Source organism: Pelmatolapia mariae, linkage group LG7 (genome assembly GCF_036321145.2).
Source record: "Pelmatolapia mariae isolate MD_Pm_ZW linkage group LG7, Pm_UMD_F_2, whole genome shotgun sequence".
NCBI classification, from domain to species: Eukaryota; Metazoa; Chordata; class Actinopteri; order Cichliformes; family Cichlidae; genus Pelmatolapia; species Pelmatolapia mariae.
In genome coordinates this window covers 37,651,602-37,666,440 of record NC_086233.1, presented here as the reverse complement: position 1 = coordinate 37,666,440, position 14,839 = coordinate 37,651,602, and the positions used below count along the sequence as shown (strand labels likewise).

The 14,839-nt window shown below is 38.6% G+C and overlaps 1 protein-coding gene across 5 annotated transcripts in view; it reads right to left on the bottom strand.

The window, feature by feature from the left end:
* Nucleotides 1-10,308: 10,308 nt before the first annotated feature.
* The window catches only part of cadps2 (Ca++-dependent secretion activator 2), a 142,545-nt gene continuing 138,014 nt past the window's right edge, over nt 10,309-14,839 (bottom strand). For all 5 annotated transcript variants that reach the window (XM_063480896.1, XM_063480897.1, XM_063480900.1 and 2 more), the window contains 2 exons: nt 11,143-11,247; nt 10,309-10,479 (listed from right to left, as the gene is read on the bottom strand). In XM_063480896.1, the coding sequence (XP_063336966.1) occupies nt 10,309-10,479; nt 11,143-11,247 (276 nt within the window). The remainder of the gene's footprint in view (nt 10,480-11,142; nt 11,248-14,839) is intronic.

Sequence of the window (14,839 nt, the reverse complement as noted above, 5' to 3'; positions counted from 1 at the left end):
TGTTAGGCATTATTGAGGATTTTATTACAAAAAAGAAATTAATCCTTAGATTTTTTTTTACAAACTTTCTGGTCTGTCTGGAAATGACTCAGATCTCCACCATGCTTGTTGTGTTAGTTACCTATTGAATAAAGGTGCTACATATCCAACACTGTTTCTCAGATTTTAGATGATCTTCCCTGAAACTGAAAACAAACATTAAATTACACAAACACACACATACCTAACCATAACCTAATTGTAACCTTGACATTAAAACCACATTTTGAGTCTCAAAAATGCCTTCAAACTTGTGGGGACCGGGATTTTGGTCCCCACGAGGGCTGTTTGTCCCCACAAGTATAGTAAACTACCAATTTTTCGTCCCCACGAAGATGTTAATACCCGTCCACACACACACACACACACACACACACACACACACACACACACACAGTCTAAAATTGTGACACACCTTCACATTCGTTTTTTCTTTATTTTTACCACTTTCTACATTGTAGATACAAACCGAAGACATATCAAGATATATGGAATTATGTAGCAAAGAAAATATTGATAAATAACTCTAAATATGTCTGATATGTTAAATTCCTGAAAGTAGCCACCCTTTGCTTTGTTGACAGCACTGCAAACCCTTGGCCTTCGCTCAATAAGCTTCATGATGTAGTCAGCTAAAATGGTTTCACTTTACAGGTGTGACTTGTCAGCGTTCATTTGTGGAATTTCTTGCCTTCTTAATGGGGTTGGGGCCCTCAGTTGTGTTGTGTAAAAGTTAGGATGGTCCACAGCTGACAGCCCCATTTGACAACTGTTAGAATTTAGCTGATTGGTTCTTCCCATAATATAAGTAAAGAGAAATGAAAATCCATCATTACTTTAAGAACTGAAGGTCAGTCAAAATTGCTGCAACCTTGAATGTGTCCCCAAGTGCAGTTGCAAAAACCATCAAGCGCTTCAACGAAACTGGCTCATACGAGGACCGCCCCAGGAAAGGAAGACCAAGAGTCATCTCTGCTGCTGAGGATAAATTCACCAGACTCAGAAATCACAAGTCAACAGCACCTCAGATTAGAGCCTGGATAAATGCCACACAGAGTGCCAGTAGCAGACTCATCTCTACATCAACTGTTCAGAGGAGACTGCATGAATCAGGCCTTTATGGTCAAATAGCTGCTAAGAAACCACTACTAAGGAAAAACAACAAGCAGAAGAGATTTGTTTGGGCCATTAGACCAGTGGAAATCTGTGCTTTGGTCTGATGAGTCCAAATTTGAGATCTTTGGTTCCACCCGCCATGTCTTTGCAAGAAAGGGTGCACGGATGGTCTTTACATGCATGGTCCCACTGTGAAGCATGGAGGAGGGACTTTCTAAAAGTACCATGGGAGGAAGAGCCTTCAGCTATCAGGCTCCTTTCCTGTGTTCAAAGTTGGTACCATAAAATTTTTATGCAAATTGGAGATAGTCAAGCAGAAAATATTATAAAAATTATTAGTTTTCTCAGTTTTATATTTAACTGTCTTTGTTAGTTTTGGTACATTTAGAAGTAGACTCATGTGGTTAGAGATTTTCAGTTTCTTGAGTTTCAGTTTTGTGCTACCCTTTTCTTCCCTTGTATCTTGTTGAGTCACGTTAGTTTGTGTTATTTTGCTAGTTGCTTTCTTTTTGTGCCTTGTATTTAGTTTTACTTTCTTTGTTTCATCATCTGTGATTAGTTTTAGCTGTTCATGTTTCTGAGGCGTTTCCACTCCCAGTGTGTGTGTGTGTGTGTGTGTGTGGCCACAGTTATCCATGGGTTTCTGTAGATGGATTATTTTAGCTTTCCATTGTCTTATTCTACTCATGACTTGCTTTAGTCGTTTACATTCCAAGAGGTAAACTAAAGTTCAGAGGACATATGACCTTGTAATTAATCAACAGGGAAAAGCTTGTAATATTCACACTGGTTCATTGTGTGGATGTTACACTTTGCCTCTTTTAGCTCTGAAATGCACACATGCAGAAGTTGCATACCAGGAGGGGGAGATAATATATTTAAGCAAAAATGTTGCTGACCAGGAAAGGTATGAAGTACATTCCAGCCTCCTTCTTAGGTAAGATTAAGCTAGATGGCAAGTGAATTTACATGTAAATGTGTTAGTAATGTCTCTTTAAATGCTTGTTTTCATTTTGGCTTGAAATAAAACATTGCCCACTGATGAAACTCAGCTTACTCTAACTTCTGCATGCACGTCCATTTCACGCTTACGTGAGACAAAGCATGACATCCACATGGTTGACCAGCTTGTTTTTTTACATCCTTTGCTGTGATGTTGGGTTAAATTAAAAAAAATAAAATAAAGATGAGCTAATTTGAAAAGGCTGGTAACAAAAAGAAAACAAAAATGATTTGCCTTTGAAGAATGAAAATATATCTCAATTTATTTCCCCAAGTGAAATACACCCTTCCCTCCTTTAACAAATGTATCCAAAAGGCTTTAAACAACAGCCTGGTTAGGTAGCCTAACTGGTGTTCCCCTGTCATCATCACAGTAAGTGATGCTAAACAAACCAGAATTCCACATAGTTTTAGCTGTTGCAGCCAAACACTCCAAGCTATTAATTGATTTATACTTAGTTTATCAGTCTGTAAGGCTCCCATCAAGCGAGTAATAAGATGCCTTTTCAAAACAGAAGGTAACATTCGCCAGATATATACTGTCATTAGTCAGAATGTTTTGTCAGACTTCACCTTTAACAAGAACCAAAGGTTTTCAGTTTGTGTACAAGCTCTGCATCCAGTGCTGTGTGAAGATGTGTCTGGTTCCTCTTGAACGTCTCCAAAAATTTCACAAGATGAGCTATTCCATATTCCACACTCCACATTTGCAAGTCAACAGATGCATCAGGGGAGGCTGGGGCTCTCTGGCTGTCATAGAGTATTTGTTCCCTTTCACTTGTGGCTTTCATGACTCATAGTTTGCCTGCATAATCCAGAAATTTCACTATCACAACCCCAGGTGGCAGGAGACCATATCTCAACTTTAGCTCCACTACCAATTCTGCATGCTGATATAATCACTAAGTCCTCATGGATCCACTTTTTGAAGAAAGTACACCAATCAGCACCTTGCCCTTCCTCCGAGAGAGAGAGCCCAACCAAATATTTGAACAGCAACTCCAGCTTTCCAAGTCATCCATTTTACATTGTAGTATATTTTATGGCAGTAGTTTAGTTTCTCAAAAACATTGATATCACTTTTCTTAGTTCTGGTCATTTTGGTCACTATACCCAATAATCACAAAGTGAACAAAATCATTGAAAATCTTGCAAATTTTTTAAAATTAAAAAACAAAACCATAAAGTGTACAGTAAGTATTCACAGCTCAATACTTTTTGGAGTACTTTTGACAGCATTTTTTAGGCTCAAGTGCTTGTTAGTATGACACTACAAGCTTGGCAAACCCATTTTTGAGAGGTTTCTCCAATTATTATTTGCAGAACCTCTCAACCTCCATCAGGTTGAAAAGGGAGCCTTAGTGAACAGCAATTTTCAGATCTCTCCAGAGATGTTCAACTGGATTCAAGTGTGGCTTCTGGGCCAATCAAGAACATTCACAAAGTGGTTCTGAAGCCACTCCTTTGTCATCTTGGCTGTGTGCTTAGGGTATGTAAGGTTCTCCTTTCTCCTCAAAGCAATACTGGAGCTCTGTCAAAGTCACCATTGGGATCCAACAGGTTTTTGGTCACCTCTCCGGCTTTCTACCCCAATCAGTCAGATCGGCCAGGTAGCCAGCTCTGGGAAGAATTCCTGGTTCTTCTTTTTCCATTTATGGATGATGGAGGCCACTGTATTCATTGGGACCTTCAATGTTCCAGAAAGTTTTTCTCTACCCCTTCCCAGAACAATTCAGTCTCAGAGGTCTACAGACTTGGACTTCAAGCAACTTTATATCCTGTCAGATATGAAAATTATCCACTTTAGACTTTGCACTGCAGAGTTCCCACATGACACACCTCACTTCTGTTTAAAACTCAAAATTGTTTCTCATTTACCCCTTTATTCTTTAATATTTTGTGTTCCATAACTAGTCATATGAATTGTTATCTGGAAAATCCTTCAATTTTCCATTAATTTTTTTTATCCCTTATATGATCCTTCAAAATCAATAGGACAAAAAAAATGCCACATTCGCCAAAAAGGATGTATTTGTCCAATTTAAATAACTCAGTCTTTTAAAACTACTTCAGTCTGAACAATAAATATTAAATGTTAATTACGTTTTTGCATTTTAACCCTTTAAAGACCAGTATGCTTAAATAGCTACACTACAACAAAATGATTTTGATAAAATACATTTAAGGAGTACATGATTATCCATGCATTTTTATTTTTTCTACAGTGTCAAATTTTTTATTTATTTATTTTGTTTTTTACAAAAACTGACACTCAAGGACCTAGCAGAAAAAATGCCACCTTCCCACAAAGATTTCTTTCCACTTTAAATGACACAGTCTTTTAACAGTACTTCAGCCTGAAATATAAATATCAAATATTAATTATAGCTTTTGGATTTGAACCCTTTAAAGAAGAGGGACTCTAGCTGAGGTGGAGCAGAGGCTGCAAATGGACAGGCTGTGGTTTTTGCATGTAAGGTTCACACATGGTGCTGCCAGCTCTTCTCTTTCTATCTGTGCAAAAGTCACACTGCCCTTACATTTGCTGACGAGAGGGGATTGCAGTGGCACGCTGCAGACTTGAATTGATTATATTTTTTGACCTGTAAACATTGTCCAAAATGAGCGTCCCTATGTAAGCCTGCCCTCCATGTGTGTCAACATAAGCCGCTGAGTGTTTCCCATGCAGGTTTGTCATGGCCACAGTTTCAGTTTCATCCATCAGCAATAGTGCACAGATAGTGCCATGGTGTGTAGGTTCTGGGATCAAACCTCTGGCTGCTGGGACGTAGCAGTCTTTCTGGGAGAACAAAATATGGAGATGAAAAAGTCCATCCAGTCACTGTTTCAACCATCTCCTCTCCACTCTCACCTTCAGATGAGTCAGAGTTGGACTCCAGCTGATCTGTTTCTACCTCTGAATCCTCCTTCATATCAGCCTCAGAGTCCTCAGAGGAGGATGAGGTGCCATCTTTACACTCATAGTACATGATTATTTCCAGAGCCTCCTGTGTGCTCTAAAGTCTTGGCATCTCCAAAATGACTGATCCTGCACTACTGCTCATACTTCTAACCATGGCCGCAAAAACTACTTAACATAAAGGAATGCATTTGTTGATGTCAAGATAAATGTGGGATCAAAAATTGTATTTACAATATTTTTCAGTATTTTTTGGCCACAGGATAAAAGGTGGCTTAGCTTAGTTTTTGCGTAGCTTAACCATTTTAAGTCAATTTAAAGAACTGACAAAACAATTATTAAATAAAATAAAAATTTATATATTCTGGCAAATATTAGCTACATTCACTCAGTACAGCCAAAATAGCATGAAAATTAAAAAAAAAAAAAGGAATTAAACAAATTGTCCCCAGGAGTCTCTAAGGTTATTCACAGTTACAGGTTTTACATGTTATCTTACATTTTACGTGTCAATTCAGTCTATTTTTGTAACTTAGATTTTGATATTTCATGTATTTAAAAATAACTGGAAAATTTAGCAAAACTTAATAGAAATATACCAACTTTATTACTTAAGAACTTACAAAACAAACAAGATGGAAACCAGGAACAATTAATCAAATACCAAATACACAAATCATTGAGGGGAAAAAAAAAAATTGTAAGGGAGGACAAAACAACGAAGACTCAACTGCACACAAGAAAATTTGGGAGGCAACAGCTGGGCAAAACAAGACAGGTGAACAGAATAACTAATGAGAAAAGGGGAAGCAAAACGTAACACAACACGCAAAAGACGAGGAACTATCAAAATAAGACTAAGACGTGAACTTCACACAGCGACAGAGATAAACATGGAGACATGATTAACACTATCATACTGAAAGGACTACACCGCGTTCCACATTATTATGCAAATGATATTTTTCTCTGATTTTCCTAAATAGTCGATTCAAATGACAGTCAGCATAATTTTCGAGTCATCAACCATTAGAGTATAATTCCAATGTTACTGAACAAACCTCCCAATGAAAACAGTATGTTTTTCAAAAATAAAAAAAACTTAAAATGCACTGTTCCAAATTATTACGAACACAGAGTGTCAAAACATTTTATAGGTTGTAGAGAATTGAAAATGGTCATTTGTCAAATTTGCAGCATTAGTAGATCAATTTTAGTGAAATCAAAAGCCATTTCAATCAAAAGCATCTTAACAGGGCAAGTTACATATTAACATAGGACCCCTTAATTGATAGCAGTTTTACAATTCTTGCATCCATGGAACTTGTAAGTTTTTGAAAAGTTTCTACTTGAATGTCTTTGCAGGATGTCAGAATATCCTCCCAGAGCTGCTGTTTGGATGTGAACTGCCTCCCACCCTCATATTTTTTTGCTTGAGGATGCTCCAAAGGTTCTTAATAGGATTGAAGTCAGGGAAGAATGGGGACCACACCATGAGTTCCTCTCCTTTTATGCTGATAGCAGCCAATGATGCAGAGGTATTCCTTGTAGCATGAGATGGTGCATTGTCTTGCATGAAGACGGTTGTGTTGCAAAAGGCACAGTTCTTCTCTTTCTACCATGGACGAAAATGGTCAGTCTGAAACTCCACATACTTTGCAGAGGTCCTTTTCACACCTTCAGGGACCCTACAGGGCCGACCAGCTCTCTCCCCGTGATTCCGGCTCAAAAAATGACTCCACCACCTCCTTGCTGACGTCGCAGCCTTGTTGGGACATGGTGACCATCCACCAACCATCCACCACTGCATCCATCTGGACCATCCAGGGTTGTGCTGCACTCATCAGTTAACAAGACTGTTTGAAAATTAGTCTTCATGTAGTTCTGATCCCACTGCAGCCGTTTCTGCTTGTGAGCATAGGTTAAGGGTGCTTTGTGCGTTGCTGCTTTGTAATGGCCTTTTAGCAGCTGCTCTCTTAATCTGAAGTATTTGTCTGGCAGAAACCTTCATCATTGTGCCTTTATCTGCACGAACCCATGTGTGCTCTGACTCAGCCACAAATCTCTTAACATTATGGTGATCTCGCTTAAGTTTTTGTGAAATATCTAAGGTTTTCATTACGTGTCCAAGGCATTCAACTATTTCACGCTTTTCAGCAGCAGAGAGATCATTTTTCCTTCCTATATTGCTTGAAAATGGTGGTCTGCTTAATAATGTGGAACATCCTTCTTTAGTGGTTTTTCCTTTAATTGGGCTCACCTGGCAAACTAATGATCATAGGTGTCCGAGATTGATTTCAGTGATACAAACAGCCCTGAGACACAATTCCATCCATGGGTTTAATTGAAAAACAACTTATGTAATCTTTATGACACTTAAACACAATTTGCATAATAATTTGGAACGCGGTGTAGATACAGAGATGAAGAGCTATGAAATAAATTAGGTCTCAACATCCAAAAGAGCAAATCATGAGCTCACAGGAAAAACTCGAAATATCTTAAAATTCAAACCGCTGGGTAAAAGACCCAGGACTAGGACAGACACAAACATGATCAGAGGGTTAAATTAACTGGCAGATTATTGCAAACATTTGATCTGAAGAATACACTGAAATCAATATGTAGCAGAGCTTCTGACATGAACTTTAAACATTGAAGCTCGGCTCTTGAAAGATGACTACAAATCACATTTTAAATTGCACAACATAATTTATAAGCATTTAAGCATGGAAATTATTATGTATGATATTGTTTTGTTTTTTTAAACAGGAATTGGCTCATTGGTGTGGAAAGGACAATGGAAAGCTATGTTAAATATACAGTTGGAATTTGCTAAAATTCGCAGCTGCCCACATGCACAACCCAAATGCCTTCTGGAGAAAGGTTTATGGCCAGACGAAACAAATAGAACTATTTGGCCACAATGATATGAATGATAACAGGTATACTTGGAGGAGTAACTGTGAGGCTTTCAAAACTAAATATACTGTATCAACTGTCAAGCATGCTCTGGGGCTAAAGAGTATGATGGCATTGAAGCATGCCATTATTCTGGGGCTATTCTTCTGCCAGTGGTACTGGTACAATGGCACTGGTGCACAAAGTGGATGGAACAAGAAGGACTACCTCAAAATGCTGCAAGATCATCTGGTGGTTGAAACTTGGACACAATTGACCTTCGCAATGATGAAATGACCCCATTTGATCATTTTAGTCTTAAGTAGCTTGATCACTTGAGAGTTAATGTTCAATTGTCATTTCAGTGGTCCACTGAAACTAACACTACTGACGAAAACTGGGCTGTGAAATCAGTTTCTTGATCATTAATATACAAATTGCCATAACCATTGATCAACATCCACCGATCAGTTTCAGTCATTATCCAAGTGTACTGTTTATAAGGTTGGGGAAACCTGCATTCAGCTGAGACTGAAGAAGTCACTTAGATGAGTGATGAAATCTTCAACTACAAATGCTACGTCCAGATGAACAGAAACAACTTTTGGGGTTTTCCTTACCTGGATGATGCATCAAGACATCAGTAACTTAAATTTGCTGATGTGAAACCTAAGCAAAGACGAGCTACAGGTGCCTTTGTCAGCATCTACATGTAGCCACACCCCTAAAAATGCATTACTTCAATACCAGTTGAATGTGTCCATTCACTTACCATGAAGGGAGAAATTAGCTATTAGCTTAGCAATTTTTACATGTGAGTAGAATCATTATAGGTTGTACTGTATAATGCAGCACATGGCTGAAGGAAATAAATAACTAGCAAACATTTTGTTTTAATCTGGGGTACAGGGCATTTCCAACATTAGGCTACAGCTGTGAGCAAAGACATAATAGAAAGCGCCTCCAATTGCTAAGCTTTACTATACAAAGTTGCACCAGAGTATGGCTGTATGTCCATAAATCAAACAGCAGAGAATCTGGGAAGCACTGAATAGTCACATCTAATGCATTAGTGCGTTCTGTCTATCATTCACACACATTCATACTCTGATGACCAAAATCGGAGAGCAACTTGGGGTTGAGTATCTTGCCCAAGGATACTTTGGCATGTAGACTAGAGCAGCCAGGGATGGAACCACCATACCTCCAATTGGGTGACTGTACCTCCTTGCCTACAGTCACCCCTATAATGAAGTAAGACTATGTAGAGTAGAATAGAAATAATACACCCATAACAACTAAATATTGTTAACATAACTTGGGCTGTTGCCAGACTGACTCACCTCCTTTGCTACGACTGGTTATTGTGTTGTTAGCTCTATCATGAGGTGGACTGGAAAACACTCACAGCATCTCATATTGCATATTTGTGTGAATGTGTGTAAACTCTATATTACATATAAACACTATATAGTACAGCTACCTGCAGTGAACTATACCTACCAGGATGGTTTATCAGTAGTGGCTAAAAAGCTCCATAGTTTCGAACTTGGCTATGTAGTGGAAACGGGGGAATCAGTAACCAATTTTTAGCTATAAGGAAATGATAAGCTGTCATTAGGTATTTTTTGTGTTTAGCCCTCCCCTCCATATGCCAAATTTGCACATTATTAATATAGAAAGTTTTGTACTTTATCACTTGGTGTGACTCAAAAGGATTACATATTTTGAGATACTTTCCCTCAAACCACCATTGAAAACTCCAGCTGACCTTGAGTCTATTTGTACATCTACTCTGAGTCCAATTTCTGACCCATTTGACCCCTTTTGTACCCTATTACATTTCAGAAAAAACATACTGCATCTCACTACATTTACTTTAGATTTATGTCTTTTTATTTACTGATTTCAAGAATTCTAACATATGTGCACATGTTGTGCATCACTATGTTATAGAAATAAATTGTATATAATTGTAAATCAGACAAGAACTGAAACAGTGGAGAAAATACCATGGAGATGTAAAAGCAAAACTTAGAGGTTTCTGAATGCCAAGAGTGTCAACAGTTGTTGATGAGCTGTTAGCAAAACAACTACAGCAGAATAGAGCATCTCTCTGGCCAATGCAATCTAGTGCTAATTGATAACTTGTCCTTGTTGAAACACCACAGCAATATTTCAGCCACAGTACAAGAAAAAAATCTGTTAACTATTCTTTCAGGTTTGTGTGAACTACTTAGTGAAGTGTAGTAGTGTGTCACAGACTGCAATCGAATGTCCGTTAGAGAGGATGATAATCAAGCAGTAACCGGTTGTGTGCAGATGTGTGTTTAGTCATCCTCTACATCACTGTCTCTCATGCTGATGCCCCGTAGGCCATCACCTGCCTTGACAGCCACAGTAGCCTCCTCCATCGTCAGCCTGTTGTAGATGGTTTCATAGCTTTTGATGTTCAGTGTGCTGTCCTGGACTCCCTGCAACCTGAAGTCATGATAGGTCTTCTGTTGAGGTGAGAGGAAGATAAAAAGAGAAGGAATAGAAAAAAAAATACAGAAACCATCTCTGGAATGTATTAAGCAGGATAAGGTGTGTGCCATTCACTGTTCGAAAGGACAAAAGCAGGAAGACTGAGGCCCAAGGACGTGCAGTCTTTTATGTGCCATACCAGGGCGACAGACGATAGCATGCAAGGAAAAATGTTTGCACCTTACATGAGGGCTATTATAATTCGTTGTCTCATTGCTTTCAAGTTAAGCTCTGTATATTAGCAACCAATGAAAAGACAAAGAGAGCTGGAAGCAGCAACAGCCCACAGTTGAGCATTTCTTTTCCTTCACGTCTCCCCGCCTCTTCACACTGCTACTTTCAAGGACACGTCAATGCGGCTCGAGTTGTCTTTATTATTTCTTCCTTTCCCTTTTTGTCAGATCTGACTGTTTTTGCACAAATAAGCCAGATTATAAGATGTTCCTTTAATTGAATGGAGCCAGTCTCGGGTGATTCACTCCAATTTCTTTAAACATTAAAGAAAAGATGGCTTAAAATGTGGTAGCTGAACGCAATAGGTCATTTTGAATGACAAACAATCCCTTTTGGAAAAATGGACATCTTTGTCTCTCAAATGGTTAGGCTTGGTCTCTCTTACATACTTCACGTTTATTTACCTTAACAATGTTGATGAGTGTTTTCAGCTGGTACATGTGCAGCTGCAGGTCCAGTCTATCAGTGAGCCAAACACATATCGCCTTCATGGAGTCAGTGTACCATTGCTGTAAGAAACAGAAACAAACCAAACAGGACAAAGATAATAATGAGAAGAGAAAACAATAGCTAGGGATAAGTTGAATGCCCAAACTATCAGTTCTAAATATTTATCAGTTTGGGTGCTTAAACACCGGACAATGACAAAAGTAGATTTTAAATCAATCAATCAGGATGTTTTTGAAATGCAGAAATGCTTTGTTTCAAGGGGGCTAACATAAGCATTGAACTGAGTATTTAGAAATTACAGCCATTTTTCTACAAAGTGCTGATCGTCAGAGATTCAAAAGTAATTGAACAATTTTAAATAAATTGGATCAAAATCGTTTGCATTCTATGAGTGCATGAAGTCCAGACCTGATGAACAACACCAGTTTTTGTATTTAACAACCAAAACACATACTATATTAGGTTGAGATCAGATGATTACCTCAGTGTTATTGCCTGACTTGATAGGGGTGACTCCATTTCACCCTATCACTAGTATCCTGCTCTGTCACACTAGTCCTCTTCATATCATTCACTACAACCATGAATCTTCTGTGTGGTTTTCTTCTTCTCCATCTCCTGCTTGGCAGCTCCATATTTAGCATCCTTTGTTCAATATATCCATCATCCCTTTTCTGCAAATGTCCAAACCATCTCAGCCTTACCTTTCTAATTTTGCTCAACCTCAGGCTGTTCTTCTGATGTATTCATTTCTAATCTCTTCTATTCCTACCACTTCCAAGGAAAACCTTGACATTTTCAGCTCTACCACCTCCAGCTCTGTCTCCTAGCTTTTTGTTAGTGTCACCACCATTTTCAAACCACAGATCATAGCAGGTCTCACTACCATCTTGTAAGTCTCCACCTGCTCCACCCTGCCTGGAATCTCCTCTTCATCTCTCTTGTGTACTGCCCCTTGCTTTGGAAGGTTGACCCCAAATGTTTAAACTCATCTGCCTTCACTATATCGACTCTTTGCATGTTCACCTGTCCAACTGTCTCCTTTTTATTCATACACATGTATTCTGCCTTGGTCCTACTGATTTTCATTCCTCTTCTCTCCAGAGAATACCTCCATCTCAGGCACCTCCAGGCTCTCTCACCTCCTTTCTACTGAATCGGAATTAGAAATGATTATTCATGCCTTTGTTTCTTCACAATTGAACTATTGTAATTCATTGTATTTTTTGTAGGTCAATGTACAAACACGCACAGGACTTTATAAAACATGCAACATTTTACAAAGTCACTGCAAACATTGCAAACGTACATGACTTTGTAGCATTAAAATGAATAAACCATGTAAAGATCTGTGTACTGGATTTTGTAGTATGTATAAAGTGACCTTTGACTGCTAGAGCACATTCCTGGAGAAAGCTTTTTCAAGTCTGTTTTTGAAGTCAACAAGGCCAAGAAAATACTCTGAGGAGCATCTTTAAACATTTTTCTTTTCAGTTTCAGCCATACCCCTGAAAAGACACTAATAAAAACTATACTATGTTAATTTAGCTACAGATACTCTGAACAAGAACAGTTTATGGTTTTCATACCTGTGTGTTCACCTTCAGATTAGTTTACAAGTTAGCCGTTTGCTTGGTGACAGATCTAAAATGCCTTGCTTTAATTCAGCTGACAACACTACAATGTAAGGTCAAAGGACATGTGCTAACAAAAGTGCAAAACTCAAAGAGGGTAAAACATTTATTTATTCAAAGGCACCAATTTACCGGTGAAGTCCTGAATACAAGGATAGAGTTCAGGGCTCTGCTTTGAACTTCAAAGAGTTGGAAAAAAATCAGGTTCCTTCTTTGTAATGTTCATTAAATGATCTTCCTTCACACCTTCCACCAACAAGCCACAGCTGCAGGAAAATCAAACACACCTTTTCTCACCTAAAGAGCAATCCTCACTTACAGCAACATTCAAAATGCTGCTGGTAAAATGCACACACTGGGTGGCTTTATTCAGTTACCAGTCTTACAAGAATACTTGCGGAAATTGCTCTGACACAGTAATGACCCGTATATTCAGATCTGCTCTGAGAGATCACCGCTGACTTAATTCTGTACAATGGCAAGGACTGTAATTACCTTCCCATTTAAGAGAGAAAAACAGTCCAAAGGTTTTTCACACACTTGACAAAAGCCAAAACACATCCATGATTACTCAGCTGTCATGCAAATATTTGATTCATTCTATTGTGAAAGCAACCTGTAACCTCCTACATCCCTGGCTCCCAATTATACCAAAGTAATAAGTTTTTCAATCAGTCTAAGTAGCTTAGCCTCGAGAAAATGCAACAAAATACAAACTTAAAAATGAGGGTTTAAGTTCAGTCACCGTTCCTGATTTGATTATTTTTCTGCCCAGGCTGCATTAAAGCATTTTCTCTCTTTAAAAGTCTTATCTTTTCATCTGGGAAGTAATCAAACGGTGAAAAATTATATGCTTTTTAAAAAAAATTAACTTCTTATTTAATCAAGAATTTTACATTGCAAAAATGAGCTTGCCAAATTGTGCTGCAGTGGAGTAGAAAAGCACTATACGAGAACCAATCGATTTACCACAAGAAGATGGGAGACCTTATCTTTAAATAGTTATTTTTAAAATAATTTATCTTTTAATAATTTTTAAAAATAACTAAGCAGATCAAATGAGAACTAAATTTTGCACTGCTGTATTCATTACTGTTGGACTAGATGATGATGGTTTTTCTTGGGGAGCAGCATTGGTGCTGGTGACACCAACAGACTGAATGAAGGAAGGCTGGCTCTGCGATTGGCTGCAAATTTAAAACTTGTGAAGTTTTTGAAGTAACTAATAATCCGGAGTCAGGCTCGGCACTTTAGTTCCAGTGAAATGAACTCTTAAGGATTCAGCAAACCAAGAACTTTTTGACAATTTCGCATTTCCAACTTTGTGGGAATAGTTTGGATGGCCTCCATCTGTTCTAACATGACTGCGCACCAGTTCACAAAACAATGTTGTAAAGACCATGGATGAGTGAGTTTAACATGCGAAAACTTGACTGGCCTGAACACTACTTTTGGACAATACCTTTGGGATAAATTAGAGCACAGTCAGGCCTTTTTGTGCAATATCACTTTCTGACCTTACAAGCGCTTCTGGAAGAATGGTCATGTGGGTAGCAAGCTAAGCAAAGATGCTCAGACCGCCGACCCTCCAACAGCCAGCTCCAGCTCTTCCAAGGGGGTACCCAAGGCATTACTGAGGTAACCGAGGTTTCTCCAGCAGGTCTAGGGCCTGCCTAGGGTTCTCCTCCATCCCTGAGCCACTTCATCGATAACTATGTTGCCTCCTGGGGGTCCCCAGGAGGCAACATGTCGTGGATGTCTCAACCACCTTAACTGGCAGCTCAAGCAAATGATTGAGTGCCAGACACCATTTGTGTTTCCTTCTATTAGTGATTTTTTTGGTCTCACCATTGAGAGAGGGCCGAAAGTTAGATAAAAAGCATACACACTTTGCTACAGGCTTGTTGCTAGCTAGTTAGCGATGCTACACACCTGTGTTACACTCCTAGTCTATATGTTTGAATGATTCAGCACTCCTTAGTTTTTGTTATCATATTTTGGACAGATGAAATCAGCT